The sequence below is a fragment of the Acanthopagrus latus genome, chromosome 11 (genome assembly GCF_904848185.1).
Source record: "Acanthopagrus latus isolate v.2019 chromosome 11, fAcaLat1.1, whole genome shotgun sequence".
In the NCBI taxonomy this organism is placed as follows: Eukaryota; Metazoa; Chordata; class Actinopteri; order Spariformes; family Sparidae; genus Acanthopagrus; species Acanthopagrus latus.
Genome location: NC_051049.1, coordinates 24,874,475 through 24,899,427, shown reverse-complemented (window position 1 = coordinate 24,899,427; position 24,953 = coordinate 24,874,475). Strand labels below are relative to the sequence as shown.

Sequence of the window (24,953 nt, the reverse complement as noted above, 5' to 3'; positions counted from 1 at the left end):
GGAACCTCATTAAACATCAAACTAAAAAAAAACCCGCAGCAGAGATGAAGTCAAGGAAAATAGTTCTGTTTCCAGTTATATCAGGTATATCACATTCAGACATATTCAACAACACAAAAGAAAGTAAAAGAAAACTCTGGTCATCAGTCAAGAGATCCTCGAGTAAATCTCAATAAAGACTTTTATTTTTTTTTGTACCAAAATAGGCAGTTAGAGCAGGGATAAATATTATAATATGTTAGATATAGATCCATCTCTGTAATAGATTCTTTGCATCGGTGCTTTACTCTAACAGACAGTGGCATGGTCCCCTGGCTTTAACACAGCCAGAGTCACACAGAGAGTCCTGTTCTGTCAACTGACGACACCACTGGCTTACTACAGGATTACACATGGAAAGAAATAATTTAGCTGAACATTCTGTGAGGAAATATTAAAGCTCTCAAAACACAGGTGGTCAAAACTATTGAATATTGGGGTCAAAGAGCTACTCTGTTGACAGAATGGTGCCCCTGTGTGTCTCTGGTCTCCAGTCAGCTTGGAGGAGTTGCCTCGGGGGTTGAGGGTGATGATGGGGAGTGGATGGCTGACAAGGTCCATCGAAGGGCTGTGTTACCAAAAGCATCTCTGTAATCCAAATGTTGACAGCCTAGACTCTCAGGATAGCATCATTTGTGACATCAATCTCTTTTAGCTCCATCTTTGGTCTCCACCAACTCCTGAGGAAAATATCTGGCTCTTCACCTGCTAAATGGTTGACTCTGTGCACCAGCTAGCAGTGGGTTTTTAGAGCTTTTTCACTATGAGAGCGATGACAGCGAACAAAAACAGTAAAGTTGCAGCCAGACAGCCAAACAATTCTCTAAAATTTGCTGTAAAGCAAAGCAGAGGGGAGCTGCAGATTCAGATTCTCTATACAAGCAACCCCTTTCACATTGTCACATCATTTTCACATTGTCATTGATACACTGCAATTATAAAAATATTGATTATAGTTGTTTTGAGGGACAAGATAAATTATTTCTTTCCCTGTTAACCAGCAGTGGATTGTGTCTTCAAAGGTATTTTCATGATCTAACACGCCTACTTTCTTAAATTATTTTGCCCAAAGCTAAATGCGCATTTCAACAGTGTAGTTCCAAACACTGACAGTTTTTTTTTGTGTGTGTAAACAATCAAAAGTTACATTCACAGCTGATCTCGCCCGAAATGTTGATCAGTCAGCAATATAGCGTAAAAGTCATGGCATGATGTTAAAGATGCAATATGCAAGAGTTTCTGTTGAAAACATTCAAAAATCAACTTAAACTGATCGCTTGAATGTGAACCACAGTGCAGACATTATGTCAGCTAGCCTCTAATTGTGTTACAAAGACACTGAAGGTAACTAGCTAAGCAGCTAGTAAGGACCGGTCCTTGTCTAAAAATCCTGTGCTAGCAGTGTAAACACAAACACTCCAAACTCCCAGCCTGGATTATTAGCTGCACAGCTAACTCAGCTAACAGCAGCTACAGTTAGCAGCAGTTAGCAGTTACTCCAGCGATATGCAGCCCCTGTGTTTTCTAAATTTGACTGGCTTACATTTTGCACCTTTAATGATGCTGCCTGTGGGTGTCCACCTGCTCGTGCATGATACAAAGAGGGACCCACTTCAGACACAATGCCCACAAACATTTCTTCACAGCACTTACAAAAACTAAGACAAATATTTAGCACCACGTGTTAATTGGAGAAAAAGGCTTGGTGTCGACCCAGGCCCGCGCTTTATACTGTACAACATAGGTCTTCGTTTTTTGTGTTCAGTGTAAGTTAAGTTTAACACATTCTGCGACTTGTGTTCACCTGTTGTGAAGCGAGTTAGTTTCTCTTCAAGCAGCAAACAATCTGAAGAAATACATGGTACTGAAAAGTACTTAAGTGTTGATACTTCGGAGAACCTTAGTGCAAAGCGAGGGTCACGTGACTGACAAAACCAGCAACGATAGGCTACGTATTTGTTTTTAGCACCTATAAAGCAGACAACAGTGCCCAAAATGAAACTTTGTTTTGGAAGTGGACTACATTTCAAAGCGTGTTCTCAAAACAGTGGCGAAAAACTCCACAGGGTACTTTCTAGTCCTGTGTGCAGGTCCACTGGACGGCTGTGAACATGCTAGAACATTTTATCTTTGTGAGCAAACTGTCGACATCTGCAAGATCATGAAAAATACCTGTGAAGACAGAACCTTTTTTCTGAATAACAGATGAAAGCAACACTTTTCATTGCCCACCATGTGCCTGTAACTGTGGAGCAACATTTAGAGCAACATATGGAGCACTGAGGTCACAAACTGAGCCAGTTTCAGGTGTAATTAATGCACACTGGAGCAGAAAGTTCATAAATCCAGCATGAAAAAAAAACATGTCGCTGATTTCTTTTGCTACGCATCAGTAGCATGACATACAGCAGAATGAGATGACCGCAAAAACCAATCGCTCCCTCTGCCAAATGAGCATAATCACCCCCGACAGCTGAAAGAAAAGTGAGTGTATCACACATCCGAACACCAGAAACACGGGGATGGTATCAGTTCTGTCAGATGCTTTTAAGAAACCAGCCCTCATTAGTGCAACTACAGTAAGAAGGAAAGCTCTAAAGATGATGCTGATGATTATGATTATGTTGATGAAGATGATACACTGTTTAAAGTCGGAGTGCTCAACTAATGTCACACTGTGAATGTGGAGGAGAGGAGGCGTGGGATGAAGGCATGAGACAGAGAGGAGGAGGATGAGGAGGGGAGGCAGAGAAAAACTTGTAGGACAGAGACTCTGGGCCCGTATTTATCAACCAGATGTCCTCTACAAACAACTTGATCTTTTTAAAAATAGAATTTGTTGAGTTGTGTACTTACATTATCCCAAATGTTTCCAACAATGTTTAAGATGAATCTGTGATTTTACTCAAGGCAGGAGCATTTCATTTGGTCTCCTGTTGCTTAAACTTTCAGAGAGGTCAGCAGCCCTTTTTACACAGCGTCATTATCTCTGGAGCGGTGGTTCACCAATTTTCACACAGAGTGATTCACACGGAGCGAAGCATCTCCGCCTTAAAGATGAACCGCTGTGTAATTCACACAGAAAGCCGGCGCTGCGGCTCTTAAAGAGACCTGATGGTACATGTTATGATGATGACGTCAGTGTGTTTTCAAGGTGTTTCCCAGGTGTCCCCTTGTCAATATAAACCCGCGGACGGTTTATAATCATATGGATGCTGGAAGTTTTTTGCTTGTGACAGACGCTGTTTTTCAGGCAGAAATGTGACAAATAGTTGGTAGGACGGGCGGGAGGACAGGCGCTTCTCCACTTATATCTGCAGTATTTTTTTCCTCATATAAGTTGCCAAAGACAGTTACAGTCAATACATTACTGTTGTTTGGTCCTGTAATGCTGCTTTGTGGGAAATTTCTCTTTATTAAGTTGAGTCAGTTATCAGTCTGTACGACCGACACATCCCCGCTCCGCGCCCCCGGCTTATCCATTCACACTGGTTCGGTTCACCAATAATACGGCCCTGTTACTACCTCAAGAAGCAGATCAGCGGCGGAGAGAGGTTTCACCCCTCGCCGTGTCTGAAACTTTCACACAGAGGAGGAGGCGGAGAATTGGAGGATCGCAGGATCCCCACATGCAAACGGCAGTGTGAATGGAGCTAGGGATTGGAAAGAGGTCGGCATGTGACTAAACAAGCCTTTTAAGCATTTTCAGCATCTACAAACATTTTACGTCAAATAGATTTTTATCAGTGATGGAGGTTGTTTGAACAATGAAGACAACAACTCCCACAATCCCACGCTACTTTGTGACATCAAGCTATGTTTTTTGTTTTGGTTGTTTTGAAACAGACTCCAAGTGGCAGAAATTACTGCGTGTTTGTTCATAGCTGAAGCAGTGATTCTAAGTCCGAATAGGGTAAACCTAACAATTACTGACATGTGATTTGAGTGTATTTTATTTGCTTTCTTCAACATCAGGCTATCAAACAATCTAAATGTGGCATGATGACCCTTAGTATCTGTTCACTCTGGTGTACCTCATGTACTAGCAGCAGAATTCATTTCATGCTTCACTTTTCTTTTCTGTTTTGTCCTCTTTCCCATTATTTGATTCTATTTGTATGAGTTATTTTAGATTGATGTTCATTTCACATGTTCATTTCTATTTGAGGAACAAATGTAATGTTTTTTTTTTTTCTAGAAATCGCTGCGTGAAATATATTCATTTTTAAAGACAGTAAGGAGGGCAGATGTTCCATAAGTCCTTGTCTCTGATTGGCTGTTCCTACTTTGAGCATGTAATTATTCACAGGATCACATGGAGGCTGTTGTTGAAGGTTATAACTACACTTCACTACAAATAGGAGTTAGATGTGAGATAAATGCAGCTTTCCTCACTTTTAGTGAATAACTTTTTTGAGTCTATGACGAATAATTCTCAGATATTTGATAAATACGAGCCCAGGCCTCTAAATGGACTCTAAAACTATTGTGAGGCCTTTTTTGTTTTTTTTTTAATGTGTGTATGGCCCTTCAAGAGCAAAATTGCAGGATAGTACTCCATACTTTATCTAGTTTAAATAAATCTAACGCTTCTATTCAAGCTTTGATTCAGAGTTTCTGGTTCTTATGATAAGTATCAACAGTTAAGTGTCTGGTGGTTTAGTGCCTTATGATTATTCTCTTGCTACTTCTCTAAACAGTAGTTGTACTATAGTTTTATTTTGGCCCTTGATACCAAAACGCCGGGGCATACCTCATATCTGAAGTCTGAAGAGGAAAGGAGGAAGGAGGGACAGGATGTGAGAGAAAGATAGAAAGAAGATGAGAGAGAGAGAGAGAGAGAGAGAGAGAGAGAGAGAGAGAGAGAGAGAGAGAGAAGCTCTAAACAGGAGCGATGCCATGAGGGAAGACAGACAGACAGACGGGAAGGAGATCAAAATTTTGTCCCAAAAACATGCTCTTAAAGCTACAGCGTGCAAAAGTCTGCCTCTTGGTGACAATATTATCATTACAAACCCATACATGAATGCATTACCCTTCGTTAATATGAAAACAACAACGACAACAACAATAAGAAGAACAATAATGAAATAAAATCAGATAATGGTACATGTCGCCTTGATTTGAACCACCTCCTTAAACATTAAGGAACCAAGCTGTAGGAAGATCCACCAATAGGCTGCTGGACAGACTATAGCTCCTCCCAAATCAGGAAGCAGCAGTCCCAGATAGTCCCAGCCTCATCTGACTTCATGTGCTTGTGTAAATGTGTGTGTGGACTGTAGTGATGTGTGTGTGTGTGTAAGAGAGAGAGAAAGAGAGAGAGGACGCAGGCTGATAATAGAAAATTAGAGAAGTAGGAGGTGTTGAGAGAGTGATGTGTGTGAACATGTGTGTGTTTATTCAGAGCCGCTCCTTGGTGGGCACCCAGATGTAAGGACCGGACTGCTCCTCGATCACCTGCTTCACCTGCGTGTACACCTCCTCTAGAGTTGAGCCCTGGACTACAGCTGCAGGCAGACAGATGGAGAGGGTGAGGGTGAGGGTGGAGACGGTGACAAGGCAACATCCAGAAATGTTTACCGAACCACACATTATATCTGGGTTGTTAAAATGCAAAGGGTCACGTTCTAAAACTCTTAGAATAAGTTACATAAAAATATGGGGAAAGATACTGATATCTGTCTGAACATGTGATATGTGACTGAACTTTTCTTTTTTTTACAGAACAATAACGTGTTCAGTTGCATGTCGGAGCTGAGTGGCAGCTTGTGTTTGTGTGGAAGGAACTAACCGGTGAAGTACTCTGTGAACTCCTGCTCCAGTTTGACAGCTCTGTCAAAGGTCTTCCTCGCCTGCTCCTCGGTGAAACGCTTGTTCATCTCTCTGGAGACACGGGGTGAGAGTTACAATATCAAGGTACAGAACGGGCATCGAGCATAGAACACCTTTTACATTAAACAACCCCTCGGCAGCCACTTTAATCTTACTGCGAGTTCAACAGGTGTCAAATGACAGGATAATAATTCACTTTTACTGCACTGGAACTGCAGAAACACATGTTTGAGGAACATGTGATGAAGCAGACCTCGCGGTGAGATACAGGATGTTGCATGTGTATACGTGTATACGTTACGGTGGCGTGGTTGATATTTAGGTCACTTACAGGATGTTGTCGACGTTGCGTGGTCTAATGAAGATAGCGATGGGATGGAGGCCCGCCAGCTGGAGACGCTTTATGGCGTTCCCTGATACATCCAGAATACAGTGTTTACCCTGGGAGAGACACACAGGTTGGTTTTCTGTTTCCTTTGCATCGCTGCCTCCTCTCTCCTTACCGTCTCTCTTTAAACTCACCTTCTCAGCGACTTCTTTGACAGACTGTATGCTGGTTCCATACAGATGGTTGTTGTACTGTCCAGCCTCGATGAACTTGTGCTCCTGGATCTCTCGCTCCATGAGCTCTCTGGAGGACATGAAGTGGTAATCCCTGCCGTCCACCTCGTAGTCTCGCCGCGGCCGCGTAGTGTCTGAAGATCAGAGTTTTTACACACATTAAGTATTTTTAAGTAAGAACAGATATAAATATATATGTGTATATTGTTAATGTGTTACTAATTTAGCATTTGCTATTTTATATGTGTCAAGTTGCTTGTCTTTGTATAAAAGCAGATGTGCAGTACTGAAAGGTATGAACAAAAAAGCTTTAGAGGTGCAATTTGAAAGATTCAAGTTAAAAAACAAACTAAAATGAAATAAAATATCACCAAAATATGAGGAAATAACAGTTTTGACAATATGACACCTATGCATTTTGTTGCAGAGCTGCCTACTGAAATTAGCATGCTAACTGGCTAGCCCTAGCTGAGTTCCCAGCTCGGACTGCAGCAACACAGCTTAGTGAGCTAACTAGCTAACAGCAACTAACTAGCTAACAGCAGTTAGCAGTTACTGTAGTGAAATGTTGCCACTTATTTGTTTTGAAGATGAATTCTACATGTGGTTATTTTTATATATTGCACCTTTAAATGTTGTTGTATTAAGTTAATGTTATAGATTTTCCCTTAAAAAACAACAGAAGAAAAAAAAGATTTTACTTTTGGTTATTACAGTTTTACACGGTTCATTTTCAGGCTGCCTGTCAAGTGAGTCATCTCTTCAAACTGTGTGGGAACAGTGACAAATGATGAAAGTATGATAGAAGTTCAGAGGTTTTTTTCGCTCACCATTCTTTGTTCCTTTCAGCTCGGCTCAAAGGCTTAAAGAAGCTAAAGGCCTTTTTGCTGCTGCCTTTTACTGAAGCAATTTTAAGGCTTTGAGCAGTATCTTGAACTGCACTGTAACTTTTTTTGCCTCCTCTTTCTTAAACCTCTTCCATTTCAGCTCATTTTTCAATTGTTAACTTTTATCATTTTAAAGTTGTGTTTCTTGATTTCTTCCTACTTGTTTTTGATGTCTTTTAAATGCATCTTTCAACTCTGAGTTGTCTTGATGCCATCCAAATAAACTTGCTTTGTCTGTACACCAACTTCATAAAGGTTCATAAAAATGTGCTGAGAGGTGCAGGGCAAAAACCTGACATTTAATTTAAATCCAACTTTCATTACAACATTACAGTGTCAACGTGATTTAAACAGACTCTAAAGGTCCAGTACTTTAGAGGTCACTGCTGGAATTCATCACAAAGTTATGACACTCACGAGGGACGCAGGAGCCAAACTTGTCAGGGAACTCGGAGATGAGGTCATCGTTGACTCGATCTTTCATTGGTCCAAGCACGATGACTGGCCGCGTGTAATTAACTGTACATGACACACACAAACAAAGACCGTAAGTTGAGTTGTGCAATGCAAGACTCAATCATAAAAAAACAAACAAATAAACATTGAGAGATTGAAATAAAAGAAATATGTAAAGTTGAGCACTGACCTTCCTGCTGCATGACAGGTTGGTAGGTGAGGAGAGTCTCCTCCTGGCCAGCTGATGGGACAAACACAGAAGCAGGACACATTTAGAGGCACAGAGGATGGGATTCATCTGAAAACCAAACACACTCTTACCCTTTTCTACTTTTGGACTAAACTTCTCCATCAGCTCTGGAAAAGCTGGAGAAGCAGAGAAAGGTCACTTGCACGCACACACAAACACACACACACAAAAACAACAGACACACATAAACACTCACATGCACATAAGAACACAATAATCACAACAAATACACATGTGCATGTATATTTAACACACTGACAGGCACACACAGAAACATAGAAACCAACAGCAACATAAAGAGGTTGAGGTTTGAAAATAAAACACAAACTGAAAGAAAGAAAGAAAGAAAGAAAGAAAGAAAGAAAGAAAGAAAGAAAGAAAGAAAGAAAGAAAGAAAGAAAGAGGAGGGTCTAGACTTACAGGAACAACTCTCACTATCGCTGGTGCCAGAGGTTACCAGCTCTGGAAGGACAAGACAGGTCAGAGTCAGCAACACACACACTCATACACACATATAATAACACATAAAAAGACAAACACACACAAACCGGCATTCTTTCTATTGCACTCACACACACTCATTTATAAAAGAAAGAAATAAAGGAAACAATTTCAACTTTAATATATTTGGAAAGGTGCAACAAAGTCCCGATGAATCCTCTAAAAAAGAAAGAATGAAAGAAGTTTTTTCTGGTGTCATAAAGAGGACATTTAAAAAATTAAAGAGGAACCTCCATAAAGCTCGGGGGCAGATTATAAGGCAGAACGGTCAAAGAGGAAGCAACTTAATGGCGTCTTTTATTGACCCACCTGCCTCCTACATGCTCACTTCTTTTAAACTCACCCACAAGTATTTGTACAGTATTTGCAGGCGTCTTAGATGCTCCTCCAGAGCCACAAAAGACTTCATATACTACTACTTCATACTTCATACAGAACAAGGAAGAACTGTATTAAATAAAGTCTAAATGCAAAGTCATGTTTAATAATATATCACAAAGCGGCTTCTGTAAAGTTTATATTTCAATACTTTCATCTCCAGGTAAAATGTGATGTCTTGTCGTGTATTTCCAGCATGGAAACAGGGCTGAATGTGCTAACTGTGAATGGAGCGACGTTGAAATAAGATGATGAGCTTCACTTTCTCAGTAGTGGAAGGGTGTGTCACTAAGTCATTGTTATAAAGTCAGCTAAATCACACTACAGTACATGGAAGGTATAAAATTATCAGGTACTTTAAATACATGTTGCTGATAATACTTAATTAGTATTAAGATCTGAAAACTTCCCACCACTGAACTGATTTTTTGCATACTATTTTTTTTTTTTCTGGTCATTAACCCTTTATGTTTATGCAGCCTCTTCCTCCTCCTCCCTCCAAGAGCAGGAGTGAGGAGGAGGAAGAGAAGGTGTTTGCAGGAGTTTATTAGAGATAAGGCTGGATGTGAAAGAAGTTACATATACTGACCAGTAGGTGTCACTGATGGAGAGATTACCTACCTTTATCATCCTGATCCTGCAGAGAGAGAGAGAGAGAGAGAGAAAGAGAGAGAGAGAGAGACAGAGAGAGAGAGAGAGAGAGAGAGAGACAGAGAGAGAGAGAGAGAGTGAGAGGAGCGCATTAATCATCAAACAGAAGATGATCACAACAGTATCTTGACTGAAATCAGTATTTGAAAGCTTCTACACACACACACACACACACACACACACACACACACACACACACACACACACACACACAGTGTGAGTGAGCAGGACTAATTTGCAGTCTCTCTTAAAGCATGGAGCCAGGGGATACAGAAGAGCGCGTGTGTGTGATCATTTTTAATTATCAGCTTGTCAGTGTGCAGAGTTGCTGATTGCAGACTTGCTGATTCACATGGTGTGAGGAAAACAGAGAGCGAGCCAACAACACAGTGATATCAATAGCTCGTGTTAGACTCGTGTGTCAGCTCTCATCATCACACTGTGTGCGAAGTGTGATTAAAGACACGTCGCCGCTGAGCCTCTGAACTGAGACTGAACCTTTACAAATACAAGTCACTAAAAGCTGCATTGTGTACTTTGAATTAGTCCCTTGTTAATAGTTACCCTGACTACACTTTTTCCTAGTAACAGTTTGCGTGGAGGTTAATACAAAATTTGACAACTTGTAGAAATTCTTTGTCAACTGAAGTCAATTTGTTCCCAAAACAGTCTGTTTCTGTAGTGGGACTGTTGGTCTGGGGTCGTTAAAAATTAAGAAAATTAAATGCTTTTTATGGACCAAAGCAAAGCTGGGAATGTCTTAGTGAGATATTCTGTTTCAACATCAATTGTGACAAAGAAGATCCTAATAATTGACTGATGCAACAAAAAGGAGGAATAACCACCTAATCATCATTGCAGCAGTAACAATTATCAATGTACCTTTAACTCTAGGTCGCCCTAAAATAAAACAATATTTTGAAGAGGCTTTTAATCTCTGTCTGTAATCATAATACCATTTCGCTCATTTATCTGAACAGAACAGAACAGAATAAAGGTCATTTGACAACTGTTTAGCTGACAACTTGGTGTTTCGGAAACAAACTACCAAGAGTTAACTTAACATTCAATACTTTGAAAAAAAGAAGTGTTAAACACATAAGTTTGCCATTGCTCTTAATTAACTTTGACTTTTTTTGCAAGGTAAAATCTATTCTTTTGTGTCCTTTACTTTCTACTTTGATATGTATAATACTGTTGGTTTAGTCTCTGTGTCTTTGTGTTTCACCTGCTTATGAAATATACCCATTTACAAGTACTGTTGCAGTTACCAAAAAAAATCATACATGTGCTTTTCTCATAATGCCGTTACATTATTATTATAATTATCAATATTAATAATATTTTTATTATTGTCTCATTATCATCATATTTATTATCAATATTACCATATCTTTAGTTGTTGTGCTGTCATATAAACAGGTGAATGAAAACATTAAACTAATAGCCACCACCATGAAACTTCCCCATCTTATTACTTACATTTAAACACTTTTCACTTTGTTTAAGTATGCAAATGAAGCATTATCTAAAGAAACATGTACTACTTACATACATATCGAAAAACAAAATCTGAACATTGAATGAAGCCAGGGTCAAAATTCTCTGTTCTGAAGGATATATCTTTATGTGCATCAGGCTATGAATGATAAATGAAAAACCCTACCATGATACCATGATATAGACAGGTGTTAAACTTGAAAGACACTTTGAAAACTGAATTGTAAAATTCCACATTTGTTTGACAAAAAATGAGGAACACAGTAAAAGTTTTAACTAATGGAAATTTATACGAACTGAGATCTAAAATAAACACCTACATGTATATTTTGGACAGTTTCCTCCCATTACTCTAAATAAAAAAACATAACAAAATAGCCAGAAGGGTTTAAGATATTTATCATTTCTATTCTGATTGTATTACCAGCATGATCATACATAACTGAGCTGACAGCTGAAAAAAACTTTCCTCTGCAAACAACACAATGTCAGACCTCTTATGTCTCGCAGGCTCGCAGGAAATCTGTTATCGAGACTTTCATATGGTATTTATGTTTTCCACTGTTGTGAGTCAGTGCATTGTGGTTATTGCAGGAGAGTGTGTTCACCACTTGGCTGTCTCAACATGGTTCAATACTTTCATTACATTTCAGCAGCAATCTTTAGCTGTAATGTTACAGATGAAAAATCAGGGCCAGAACCTCAATGAAAGGTTTGTAATCTGGATGCTACTCACCGATCTGTCCTGAGACCTTGTCACTCTGACCGTCTTTAACCTCGATCTTTCCTTCTTCTCTGCCCTGTGATACCAAAGAGAGAACAAAAAACATGGAGAGAATTGTTGAGACATTACGTCATTACGTCCTCGATTTGAATCTGTGTTTATGTGTCGGTATTTAGACAAAATTTAAAAGGATGCTCAGGTCTTTTTTTACTTAGAGATTTCTTGCACTTCTAAATTTGGCATGTTTAGATCCTAAATAATATTACTAATTATTATTCCTGAATCATTATCTTAAAACATTTCACAACCTGACACTGTAAAACTCCTTTATGCTCACAGTCTGTCTGTCAGATCCTTTCACATAATAAAGGCAAAAATCACGAAATGTCCCTTTATTCATAAAGTAATTTCACAGCCTACTATCGTAGAGGTATTTTTGGATCCGTCTTGTCCATCAAATAATTAAATTGTAGGGTTTTAGAATATGAGCAAGAGGTGAGCTGATCTAATTTTATGGCTTTTAATATCCAGATATAATGAAGCTTGACAGCAGAGATCAGATATCTTGGAATTGTCAAATACTCTGAATGAGCTCTGATTCCGACGTAAAGAGGCGACAGTCAGACCAAAATATTTCAGCCATGAGGTAGAACATTTCTCCTCTCCTGCTAAGGAGACAATTTTGTCTGCTCGGTTTAAATTTAGATGTGTCACTTCCTGTGCAGGGCCATTTCCTGCCGGCGATCATATTCAGCCCTAGAATTTCAAATAAGGTGAATCTCCATTGTCTCGACTCGGGGATGACTTTTGCTGTTGAAGCCTCATTCTATAATTTATGTGTTTTTTGGATCAAGTCTTACATTATGCAGCTTTTTAGCCTCTAAATGTATGAAAACAGAGCAGCAGGACTGAAGGCCACTGAAATACAATAATGGCTATAGGAAAAATGTCTGAGTGGAGGTGATTCTTCAGTTTCAATCCCTGATGGCAGCTTGGATCTGATAGGCTTTCAGACACAACATGAACATCATGTAAGAGTATTTATGATTCAGCGTCGGTGAATGAGTTGTATTTGTGCTGCTTTTGTCTCGATCTGTGTTTTCACGGTCCCCTCCTTCCTTTCCTCTCTTTCCTTTCCTCCAAATAACATCGTAAGAATGTTATTTTTTACGAATACCATTGTAAAAATAACATTGTGAAGAATGAATTGTCAAGAATCTAATTAAAAAGCAAAAGCATTTACTTGAGAATAAGCAGAGAGGAGGCAAAAAAGGAAGAAAGTACGAGGAGGGGAAAAGGTGATGCAAGTAAAGCAGAAAGAGGAAGAGAGTAGGGAAGGGAGCAGGAGGAGAGGACAGCAGAGAGAGGAGAAGAAGAAAGAACAAGGGCAAAAGACATGAGAGGTGGAGGAGACAGAGGAGAGGAGGATGAGGATGAGGAGGAGGTGAAGTGGAAAAAGTATTTTACTGTAACACAGTTATTCTCTTACCCCGACTGCACCACCCAGATTCTCTCACCCTGCCTCGATCTCACACCTCAGTCCATTAATACCCCACCATCCAAAGCCCTGTGACAGTCTGCACGTCCATCCCTCCATGTTCCATTCGCTCACTCCCACTCATCCCTGTTGCTTCTGATCCCTCTTTCACATTTCAACACGCCCGCACTTTATTTCCTTCCACTCCATCACTTCCGTCACTCCTCGACACCTCTCTCAGTGTCATGGAAGGTAACAAGACTTAAAATAAAGTATCTCCTCCTCCCACCTCAAAGACCTATCAACATCTGTCTGTCACCTCTCCAGGGAGAGGGGGGCGAGAGGTGGGAACATCACAGTCTCCACCGCTGGTTTATATTCAGCAGATTCTACATGATGGTTTTTGCATTGTTGTGAGCAGTGCTGGAGGAAGTGTTCAGATAGTTTAAATGGCTAAAGCCACAATGTAAAAATGCTCTTTGAACTCTGACCTCCTGCGGCTGGGGATGACTCCGACTTCAGGGCAGTCCGGAGGCGGGGGGCTGAGGTGGCGGGCGGGCCACCACTCCTCTTCTCCAGCGCTGCTAACATGGAGGATATCCCCAAAATGAAATGGCAGAGCCTGATTGGGCGTGGTCAGATCTGACGTACTTCCGTCGTAGTCGAACAACGCTCTGCAGGCAGACAGAGAAAAACAAAGTCTTATTACGCACATTTACTCAAAAACACAACTTCAACCTGAAGAGACAAGACGGAGTCTGCATTAGCCAGGTTTCGATCCAAGTGTATCACTAATCTTAATGGAATTATGGGAATGGGGGCTAATGCTAATTAATGCTTTATCACATCCACCAGCAATATGCGATTAGGAGTTAGTTAATTGAGATAAGCAGTGGGTGGCCTCAATTCTCCAGGTGGATCCAGCTCCAGTTTTGACATTTACATAAATCAGGACTTTAAAATGTGCATACAAATAAGTTGATGGAAACACAACCACTGATTCTAAGTTTCTGCATATGATGGGATAATATTGGAGGTCCTTTTCCTATAGTTATGCTTATTGACTTAATACTTTTTTTTCCTCTTGCTGTGTGTATCGTGACTGTTGTGCACCAAAACACCAAGGCAAATTCTCTGAATGTGAAAACAATAACCAGATTCTGATTTTGACTCTGAATGCATGCGATACATAAGGTACGTATGAAACGGTCAAACACATTTTAAAGTCAGAAATGTCAAAATAATTGAATCTTCATTCCAAGCAAAAAACAGTGGCCAGAACAGCTGATGACCGCTTGTGTGTGTGTGTGTGTCTCTCTGTCTCTGCGTGTGTTATTACACATATAGTACACATCTGTCTGCATGAATGTCAGCCTTTTTGTGTGTATTTGTGTGTAACTATGTATGTTGTGTGTGTGTGTTTTATATCTCAGTGGTTATCTGTCTCTGTGACCACAGAGTCTCAAACTTGTCCAGAGGGAAAAGACCTGGGAAAATAGGCCAGCAATGTGTGTGTGTGTGTGTGTGTGTGTGTGTGTGTGTGTGTGTGTGTGTGTGTGTGCACGCGCAAAGGAAGTAGAGCTGAAATAACCGGCATCCCCTAAAGTCCCCACTGCCTTCATCAATAAAACAGAACGTAGACAGAGAAGGAGAAACCAAGAGAGAGAAAATCAGACAGAGGTAGACGCAGAGAGTCTGACATTAGTACAAAAAAAACACCAGTGCATGTTTTATTCATGTTAGATTAAAGATGAGCAAAAATAAAAAAGATCTCCTCACAGGACATTATACTGTATATTTAGCTGGCTGCTAAAATAGACTCTCCATCAGACTTGACAGTCTCGTGGAAACATGGTCCTATGACTAGAGGGTGAACAGTTCACCTGTGATTTCACTGATCAGCTGTGTCAAACTATGTAAACAGCTGCAGTTTAACTTCTACACGGTCAACATCAGAAAACCATGATCATTAAATGAGATGAAACTTCAAACTTTATTTTACGGGTATTGTTTTTCCTCTGATATTTCCCTGAACAGCCCAGTCACCAGGATATAATGTTGGCAGGACACATTGCTGTTCACATTCACATTTGTACATCTCATAGACTACGTATTGACATTTCTGCAATATATCATATCACGCTTACATTACAAGTTTACGACCTCATTGTCGAAAATGTCACAAAAAATATTACAGCTGCAATATTTTGAGTCAAATGATTTTGCAGCCACCAGGTTACACTGATGGATTGTTTGTAGTATTATTTAGGGCACAGACTTGTAAATGTGACTCATAATCAATAACTTACAAATCTTACGTTCAGTTGAATTCCTATGTGGGAACCTCGGAATTACTCAAGTGAATAAATACAGTAATTACTACAGTGCAGTCTTTTACACAGTCCTGATTCCAGAGCATCTGTTAACATGTGGAAACACACGTGTGTTGAAATGTGTAATAGTAAACACTATATTAGTGCTGTGGTTGCACAGCCAGCAGCTAAACTGTACTGCAATCTAACCTTGACCTCAATATACATAAGCTGCATTTTCACCACAGTGCTTTCTGTGTAGTGACCTGTGAACCCTTTAAGTAACCTTTATTAACAGTACCCAAGTGACAGATCTGCTTTGTGTTTCCACTGTGGACAGCCCTCTTAAACGCAGGCGGGGTCGTTACTGGTCATTTCACTATTCAAGCAGCTGGAAAACAACAGGGGCTGATCTTGACTCTCTACTGCAACTATTAACTAACAAACTGTATCCGAATATATATTTTATTACCTGACTGACAACACATACAAATTTAAAACCTTTTATCCTCTGCTCTAATTGCATAAGCACCTCTTTGGTTACCAAGTATTTTTCAAATTACTCAAATTGTTTAATTTTATTGTAACATGAAGAAAAAACCAAACAAAAGACTAAACACTCTGATTATCAGAGAAATGCAGTAATAGTAGTAATAGTAATAATGCAATAATTGTCCAGGTGTGTAATCTGCTGAGTACACAGCATCTACATGCATGTTAAAATATATGTATAATTTATTGATATTGTACTTTTGATACTTAAGAACATTTAGTGCCAGATACTTTAAGACTCTTACTCATGTACTACTTGTATGGGTGACTTTTAACAACACATATTTACTCTGCTTTCCACAACATTGACCACAAACACATACAGTATGTATATAGGGCAGCTGTCAGATGTAAGTGTATTAATACCTTCATTTTCACTGGAGGAACAAAAAAGAGCAACAATATTTTTTAAGTTACCTCCTAAATTAATTTCCCAGCTTGCAGGTTACAATGAATTATTAAGGCCATGTGTAAATGTAAATCTATATCAATTAGCAGCACTCAGTGGTTTTAATTCCTTTGTGGGAACCTCTGAAATGTAATTACTCAAGTGAAGAAACACAGAGCGGTCGGTAGAGTGTAACAGAAAAACCTGGTCATTATTTAATCTTTTCCTGCTTGTGCTGTGAAAATTTGAAACCCTAAATACTGTGTTAGTGCTATTTTTTTTTGCACAGACAGCAACCTATTGTCCAAATTGCAGTGCAGTTTAATTTTTCACTGAATACTCATCTAACATTACTGCTTACAGGCACTTTATTTAGAGGTGAAAATAAAGAGAAATTCACTAGAACATGGTGGTACCATTTTTTTCTGTATATTGTACGAACTATGCTGTAAATTTGATAAAACATAACATTGAACATTTTCTCAGAATAAAAGTCAGACCAGAATCTTAAAAGCCTTCATAAACATAGATAATTAAAACCACAATATTCAGTTAGGAGAAGCACATGTCCCTGGGCATTTTGTTCACTTAAAATGATTTTTTGCAGCAGAGATAAGTACAGCAGAAGCTGGTATCATTTATTTAAACACCCAGGCAGACCCAAACCTTAAACTCAAATTAAAGCATCCATGCTGTTGACTTTAAGTCGGCTAGCAGGGTCCAAGAATTATGCCTCCTCCCCCTGTTCAAATATAGCAAAGGATTCCTGGTAATTAAATTGAATAAAAATGAAACAATTTGACGTTTAAAATATATATTCATTGAGAAACTATGGTCGACTGCCTGAATGGGGATGGGACTTCATCATGTCTCATCTTGTCATTACTTTAGATATCTCTGCCTTTTCACGTGGATCTTTATGCAGTGAATACACAGTTACCAAGCTGTCCAGTGTGTTTAAAATAGGACATGCTGTAAAATAAGAAGGGGGAGGACAGACACACACACACACACACACACACACACACACACACACACACACACACACACACACACACACACACACACACACACACACACAAAGGATGGTCACACATGTCACCTTGCTTCAGTGACATTTCCTCTGAGGAAAGGTTAGTCTGTGTTACACCCGTCATATACACTTCAAACTCTCTCTCTGTCTCTCTCTCTCTCTCTCTCACACACACACACACACACACACACACACACACACACACACACACACACACACACACACACAGTGAATACTGTGTGTACATTCATGAACATGTACAGCAGCACAGAGTATTAGACACCCCCAATTTCTCATGCACCACCAACCTCACTGCAGCCAGTCTGAGGGCTCCTTTTTAATACTTGAAGCTAATTGGTCGTTTATGGGCATTCCTGTATGACAGTGATTTATGATCTGGGCTGCTGGGGGGTTACTACATTATTCTATATAACCTTGAAATAATCATGGCCAGATTTTGACAAGACTTGAAGGAAGGATGTCGTTTAAATTCAGCCTGTACAGTGATTAACTTAACAGGGTGTCGTGGTAATTATCTGAGGCAAGCATTTTTTCCTCATCATATCTGCAATTATACAGTCATGAACAGAACAAATGAATCATCAAAATATTAATTCAGTGGGTCCAGTACTTAATAGTGTGTGTCTGTGGACCTGAAGAAACCTGTGTTTGAGGCTGATCAGGAAATGCTGGCTGTTAAACTAAGAAAACATAGTAAACATGCCCTCTTAACATCAGGATGTTAGGACTGTTCGTGCATTGATATTAGCATGTAACTAAAAGCACAACTGTGCCAGACAACCACAGAGAGCTCTAGAATTTTATCATTTTCATTATTTGTTTGATCAGGATTTATTGAAGCATAGGAACCTTCCAGCACTCTGATGATTTAAAGCTTAATGAGCTTGTTGAGACTCTATCAGGAGCTGACTCTTATTTGAAGCCAAAAAACTTGTGTGCTTTGTGATCAATAAGGCCTATGCACTAATGAAGACTGTGAGTTGAAACTCGCCAAGGTCATTTATTGAAGGATTCTAAATATTCGCAAAGCAGTGTGCCTTTGTAGTTTTTGTAATTGACTACTGATGACAAAGGAGCACATAAGCCTAACCTTTGGATCCAAAGAGCACCTGCTTACATGTTACTGTTACACCAGTTTTATAAAGACAGTCACTGCTCTTTATTTTATGTGACACTGGTTATGCAACCACATGTCTGTATTCAGATCGAATTGGATATTTTACCCATTTCTCATTCGATCGCATCTGTTTCCACCAAAAGCCATTTGTCAACTGCGATTAAACAATAAGGGAGATGTTGCTATGGTGCTTTGCTGGTCATACAAGTGATTGTTTGTCCATTTCAGCAGATTAAAAATGATAGTAAATGACCAGGATGGGAGGCACATCATCCAGGTGGGTTTTAATTTGATGCAGAAGACTATATTGACTGAATGCAAATGAAATATTTTGTTACACTCCTGCACCACTGTATCCTACACACAATACCCTCATTCCAGTGAATGGGAAAACTGGCATTTTTTTTTCCTCAATGCCTTATTCTACTTGAATGGCCCCTAACTGTTCTGCATATTACTATTACTATGCACCAAAACAAATTTGATATTTGGTGAATTAAATTCAAAAACTCTTCCTATAATCGTCCTATTTTTAGAGAAAATTGCATCACTTATTACTAGATAAAAAAAGCTTCAAGTTCATTATTGCATAATTTCACTCAAATGCATCTTTAATTGTTTTTCAGGAAATCATTTAACGTGTTAATGTCTATGCATCCTAATCAAGGCGTCTTCTGATTGAATCAGATGAGCAGTGGACAGACCATCTCTCCTCACTCTGAGACAAAACCCAAATAAAAACAGTGGGTGTGCACACTTAATTTATGCTAATGATAATCGCGCCTACGGGTGACTACTTAAAAATTTAACAAGGGTGACGGCAAGCAGCTGCAATGTCATGTTTCCTCATATTTTTCTATTAAAACTACAATTCCCAAAGGGACTTGTTTGTTTGAGTGGTGGGCTTGCCAAGTAGGTTGTTTGAGGTTTTTACATAGCACTGTAGGTGCACTGGCATTGACAGATTTAAGATAGTCAGTCAATCAGATGGTTTCTCAGTCATTCAAGATAAATAAGCCTGCCAGTGTGTCAGATAAACATCTCTGAAAAATGTTGGACTGCAGAGGGTCGAATGTGATCATTGCCCTCTAGCTTCTGTACAGACCCCGACCTCAGTCCTGCCCTGAGTGTGAGTCAGAGTGTGAGAGAGTGTGTGTAGTTCAAGGTGACTCTCAGTCAGCTGCTACGCTATACGATACCATGCGATACGATGTGATGCAACTTTATTGCGTCATTAGACAGTCTGTCCTAAAGATCTACATCTCGGATAGCAGAGATCTGATGTTGGTTTACTGCTCTTTTCATGCACAGAACTTGTCAGGTGTAGTTCGTTTGGGCTTTGCTTTATTAGAATTTTATTTCTTTTTAAGTATTTTTTGGAAACAAAATAAAACAATGAACAACAGTGTCCTGTGATCAGCACAAGAGTCCGTCAATTCTTCTTCACAAATATATTGCTTAATATTAACAAAGGTAATACAAAGACATTTACAATATAATATATATAATTGTTGTTAAACTTCTTTTGAGCCTCTTACTCCTTCACAAACTCTGTGTTATAGTCCTGAGCCTGGTCTCTTCTGAAAAGGTGTTCATTTGAGTTTACAGAAGAACCAGAGCAGTGAAACTCTACTCCTGCTTGGAGTTGCAATGATAAGTTGATTAATTAGTCGATAGAAAGCAAAAACATTTTCAGCTACTTTGATAATTCAGTGTCAATATCAAATATTTGCAGGTTTCAGCTTGTAAGATTTCAGGATTTTTTTGTCATTTATGACAGTAAATGAAGAGTCTCTGGATTTTGAACTGTTGGTTGGACTGAAGACGCAATTTGAAGACGTCCTTCTGGGCTCTAGAATATTATGATGAGACTTTCTGCGACATTCTATCAACTAAACAATGAAAATAAACTATATTTAGTGTTAGTGGGATCTTAAATTTAGACGCACAGATTTAATTGTGAGGCATTTTGCTTTTAAATCTAAATTTCACTCTTATCTTTGCTCTTTCTTAACATCTTTCAAAATCTTTTTCAGTTGTAGCTAAACTGATACAACAGAAAATGTTTCCTTGTCTCCTCGAAGCCTAACCAGCAGATTTAATCATTAGTGTGACTATTAGAGCTGTTTAACCTGCCTTTGGTCTCCATTGTATTGATCACCCAGGAGCTCCAATTTGACTTATCTAGACCCAGTGACCTAGTGTTTAATCAATACTTCAAATGCTGTGATTCTTGTGATGCAAGGGTCTTAAAAGTGTGGGTGGTTTACGACTCACGCTGCTTCTGGGCTCTGCAGGATACACTGAGGATAGACGGGGTGATTCAGAGTAGACTAAACAGCCAGGACAGCCGAGGACAAGAATGACACAAGGACACAGGAACACGCGCAAAAAAATTGGGAGAGCTGGCAGGCGATGGATGTGTTTGTGTGCTGGCGAGTATTCCCCAGACAATCTAATTGTGATTTTCGATGTGTTTACCTCCCTTTCAGTATCTCACACACACACAAAACGTAGACCCGACAGCTGAGATAAGACCTTATAATAGTTGTGTCACACTGAAGGACACTGAACAATCAGTCACCTCTATGTGTGTGTGTGTGTGTGTGTGTGTGTGTGTGTGTGTGTGTGTGTGTGTGTGTGTTACCTGACGTAAAGTGTGCGCTTCTGTGTGGAGCGGAGTGATGTGGAGCTGGAACTGACACTGCTGGTCATCATCTGTTCCCTCAGGTCATGGATCTTCGCCTCGAAACGACTGTACTCTACACACAGACACACAAACACAAACATTGTTATGACCAAGCGGACTTTGGATGACAGGTCTTAAAAATGAAGCTTAAACAAACCATTGACATTTCTAATATAAGCACCATTTACAAGCCATTATGCTTCAATCATCTTTGCTCAATGGCTTGGAAACCACAACACATGAGGTCTAAACATAGTGAAAAGTACTTCTTACACTTCAGTGAGATTATATTGGCTAAAATACTGTAAACCAAAACACGTTTAAATAGCCAAAGCAAACTTAAAGGAGACCTATTATGCTTCTATTTTTTTTCCTTTACTTCAGTGTTTTAAATCAATATGTGCACCAACAGAAAATCCTCCACATATTTGCATATGTTGTCTGTAAGGGATGGGAAACACCCACTAGCCCCACAAAAACGAGATGCATATTGTTTGTTTTGTGTCTCTTAATGAAGATACTTGGAAACAAAAAGGGAACTCAGAAACCACATCAAAGTAGGCAGAGGCTCCTGGGGCCAACACCCACACCAACACACACCTGACGGACAAATACACACTATAACACGCAGCAGGGGTCCAAGATAAAAACCCAATGAGAGTCATTTATCAAAATATATAGCAAAAAATGGAGGATGGATTTATTCCAATTATTATAATAGCTTCTTGTGGCTGATTTACGAAAGGAAAAACAGCTTATTTAATCTCACTATTTACCATCCAGAGAAAACAGGCACAGACGGAATCTTTATTTTCTAATCTGCCTGGTTTGTCTTAGTAAATCTCTCTTTATTTGCGACATAAAACACACATAAAACTTACATCTAAACCCCAATAAAAACACTTTGAAGGTGTGACAAGAACCATAATCCTAAAAAAACCCATGTCAGTCTCAGACTACAGCCGTCACACATGGTAGCCTTACATGTGACTCTCAGCTATCTACATGTTGTGTTAGAAAGCAGGCGAGTGTGCATTGAACAAACGCGTCGCATTAAAGCATGCACACCGAGTTCACAATGTGACGTTCAGACGGCTCACAGTGGTGTGACGCGGCGTTATCGGTGCAGCGTTTTCATGGAGTTATTGGCTGGAAACACAAAAGTGAAAATACATTCAGATATCTGGAACACAAACACACACACAGAACACACACATGTGGATGCATTTTCTGAAACCAGGGCAGATTCTAACACAACAGCACTTTCATTTAATTGCCAGGAACAACTATATCCCATCTCACTTGAATGACAAGTAGTAAATTGTGTGAGAGCAACCGGTTGGCCAATCAATGCAAAGTGCACTGATTCACTCAAACACTCAGCAGAGAAGCCCTGTGCTTCAGCATTCTCCTGCTACATGGTGCAAACAACTCTTACATTTCTGACCCATCTCTTTTCAAGTGGACATAAAAATGCCACTATGCCTCTTTAATTATAAATTTACATTAGTTATAGAAATGCACAAAGTGGAAAAACTAAAGACATCACATGTTCTTTAATGTGTATTTAAGGATTATATTGTAGAAAAGGCAGAGCGAGTAAAAGGACATACTTTTAACCAGCGGACTGCTGTCTTAAGATGAGCATAAAATGTGTAACCTTTCATTCAGCATGGCAGAACAAACAGCAGATATGTGTGTAATAAATCCTTCCTGACTGTCCTCTAGTCTTCCTAACACCACACAGCTTCCCAGAAACCTCTGTTCACTCCGAAGACAACGCCGCTGGCAATAAGCCTGAAAAAGCCCTGGTGAAGGATGTGTGTGTGTGTGTGTGTGTGTGTGTGTGTGTGTGTGTGTGTGTGTGTGTGTGTGAGAGAACCATTACTGTGGACTATAGAATCTAATTAACCCTGAGTAATTCAATCATACTCGAGGTACACACGGTCACGCTCTCAAACACACACACACAGATCTACAGTAGAACCAGCAGCATCTCCTGACTGTTCCTCCTTTCCTCCCTATTTCTGTTTTCATCTCCTCGTTCACCTCTCTACGTGCACATTCAGCTACTGAACGCTGTCAGAAATCAGCTTACAACCCCCAGATCTCAGCTCTGATTTCCCCAAAACATTTATTAATCTGACAGATTGAAGCTCACAGACACAAACAACTAAACTGTGTGAAAGTGGCTCACGGCTGTGCAGAGAACTCAGAGCAATATGATCTCTGACTCTTTTATTCTCGAGATACAACACATGTGTGTTCTGGGAAAAGAGCTTTGGTTGATTTGTTGATGAGGAGATTCATATAATTTGCCAGATTTAAAGCGTGTTACATTGTTACATTCAGACAGCGTGGAGTGCGTTTGACAAAACAAAACTGCTACCAAACTCTCAGTAATGAAAGGATCAAAATGCCCCTTTCCTGAAAATGTCATTTCTTGCTTTAACCTTCAACATTTTCCTTGCTGACCTCAGTCTGGCATTTTTGATCTCAACTGTAATCATTACAAGAATGATGGATTAACACCTCCTTCTCAGTTTGTTAGTTCAGTTTAATCACCAGATACAGGACGAACTTTAGCATCATCAGCATCTAACTGTCCCCGTCGACACACATTGCCTCGATGCAGTATTATGGGATTAAGAGGAAGAGAGAGACAGACAGACAGGGAGGGAGGGAGGAAACAAGACATGGTGAAGAGAGACAGAAAAGGAGGAGAGGAAACAGATTAATGACTGTGATTGAGCTTAAGATGTATTGCAACAAACACTCAACTGACAGTGAGATGAAGAATAAAGGTTTATCAATGACAAGCAGAGAGGCAGTGATAGAGACACTGTGCAGCTACACAGAGATGTTACTCCTCTTTGTGATCTACACAACAAAGAGGGGTCTTGCAACTGAGATGTTAGTGTAATTGAGTCCTGAAGAGAAAGGAAAAGGCTGCGCCTCAGATCATCTCCAGCCTGTCTTGATCATCTGAGTTTTTACAACCAAATCCAGGCATACAGCAACAACACCACAGTAAGAAAGAAAATCTGAAATATCAGAAGTGATACTGTTGATCAAAACACTGTGAGAGTCATTAGACCAAAGACTGAAGGAGCCAACGTGTTAAAGCTGCATCACTGGTCATCAAGGGAAAAACACCACAGATTCACAAGATCAAATCTGCCCTTTTCAGTCCGATATCACCTGAAGTATTATTCCCCAAAATATGCAAAGTCCCTGAACTAAACTCTTAAAAGTGTGAAAGGTCTGTTATGCTAACCATAAACACTGATGCTGCCAGGGTTTTAACAAGTAAATCAGTTCAGGTCTGTCTCCCCCAACTCACGCTCAGCTGTACTCACATGCTGCAGGCAGACAGGCAGGCTCAGCGTCCGCACAATGTGATGCTGCTACGGTGGCTTTCGGGTGAGTGTGCGTGCGTGTGAGAGGGGTCTGTGCTGCGCGGAGTCCCGGTGTGTCAGTTGGATAAAAAAAACAAAAACAAAAAAAGAGAGATAAAAAGGGAGAGCAGATGTGTGTGTGGAAGAGAGAGATGATGGAGGCGATCTGATGCCGGCACGTGAG

At 39.8% G+C, this 24,953-nt stretch overlaps 1 protein-coding gene and 1 long non-coding RNA gene across 8 annotated transcripts in view; one reads left to right on the top strand and one right to left on the bottom strand.

Moving 5' to 3' along the window:
- Positions 1–153: 153 nt before the first annotated feature.
- The window catches only part of LOC119028594 (discs large homolog 1-like protein), a 122,027-nt gene continuing 97,227 nt past the window's right edge, over positions 154–24,953 (bottom strand). For 5 of the 6 annotated variants that reach the window (XM_037114770.1, XM_037114771.1, XM_037114773.1 and 2 more), the window contains 11 exons: positions 21,330–21,444; positions 13,751–13,933; positions 11,795–11,858; positions 9,529–9,544; positions 8,449–8,490; positions 7,969–8,019; positions 7,740–7,841; positions 6,397–6,569; positions 6,206–6,315; positions 5,834–5,925; positions 154–5,549 (listed from right to left, as the gene is read on the bottom strand). In XM_037114770.1, coding sequence (XP_036970665.1) covers positions 5,443–5,549; positions 5,834–5,925; positions 6,206–6,315; positions 6,397–6,569; positions 7,740–7,841; positions 7,969–8,019; positions 8,449–8,490; positions 9,529–9,544; positions 11,795–11,858; positions 13,751–13,933; positions 21,330–21,444 — 1,055 coding nt within the window. In that variant the 3' untranslated portion in view covers positions 154–5,442. The remainder of the gene's footprint in view (positions 5,550–5,833; positions 5,926–6,205; positions 6,316–6,396; positions 6,570–7,739; positions 7,842–7,968; positions 8,020–8,448; positions 8,491–9,528; positions 9,545–11,794; positions 11,859–13,750; positions 13,934–21,329; positions 21,445–24,953) is intronic. The other variant, XM_037114772.1, reaches the window with a different exon arrangement.
- Positions 5,437–6,331, top strand: LOC119028601. 2 transcript variants are annotated; one of them, XR_005077757.1, is made up of 3 exons: positions 5,437–5,572; positions 5,767–5,938; positions 6,208–6,331. It is a non-coding gene; the product is annotated as an uncharacterized LOC119028601 (long non-coding RNA). The 2 variants fall into 2 exon arrangements; XR_005077758.1 differs by having other exon boundaries at positions 5,767–5,958; positions 6,208–6,329.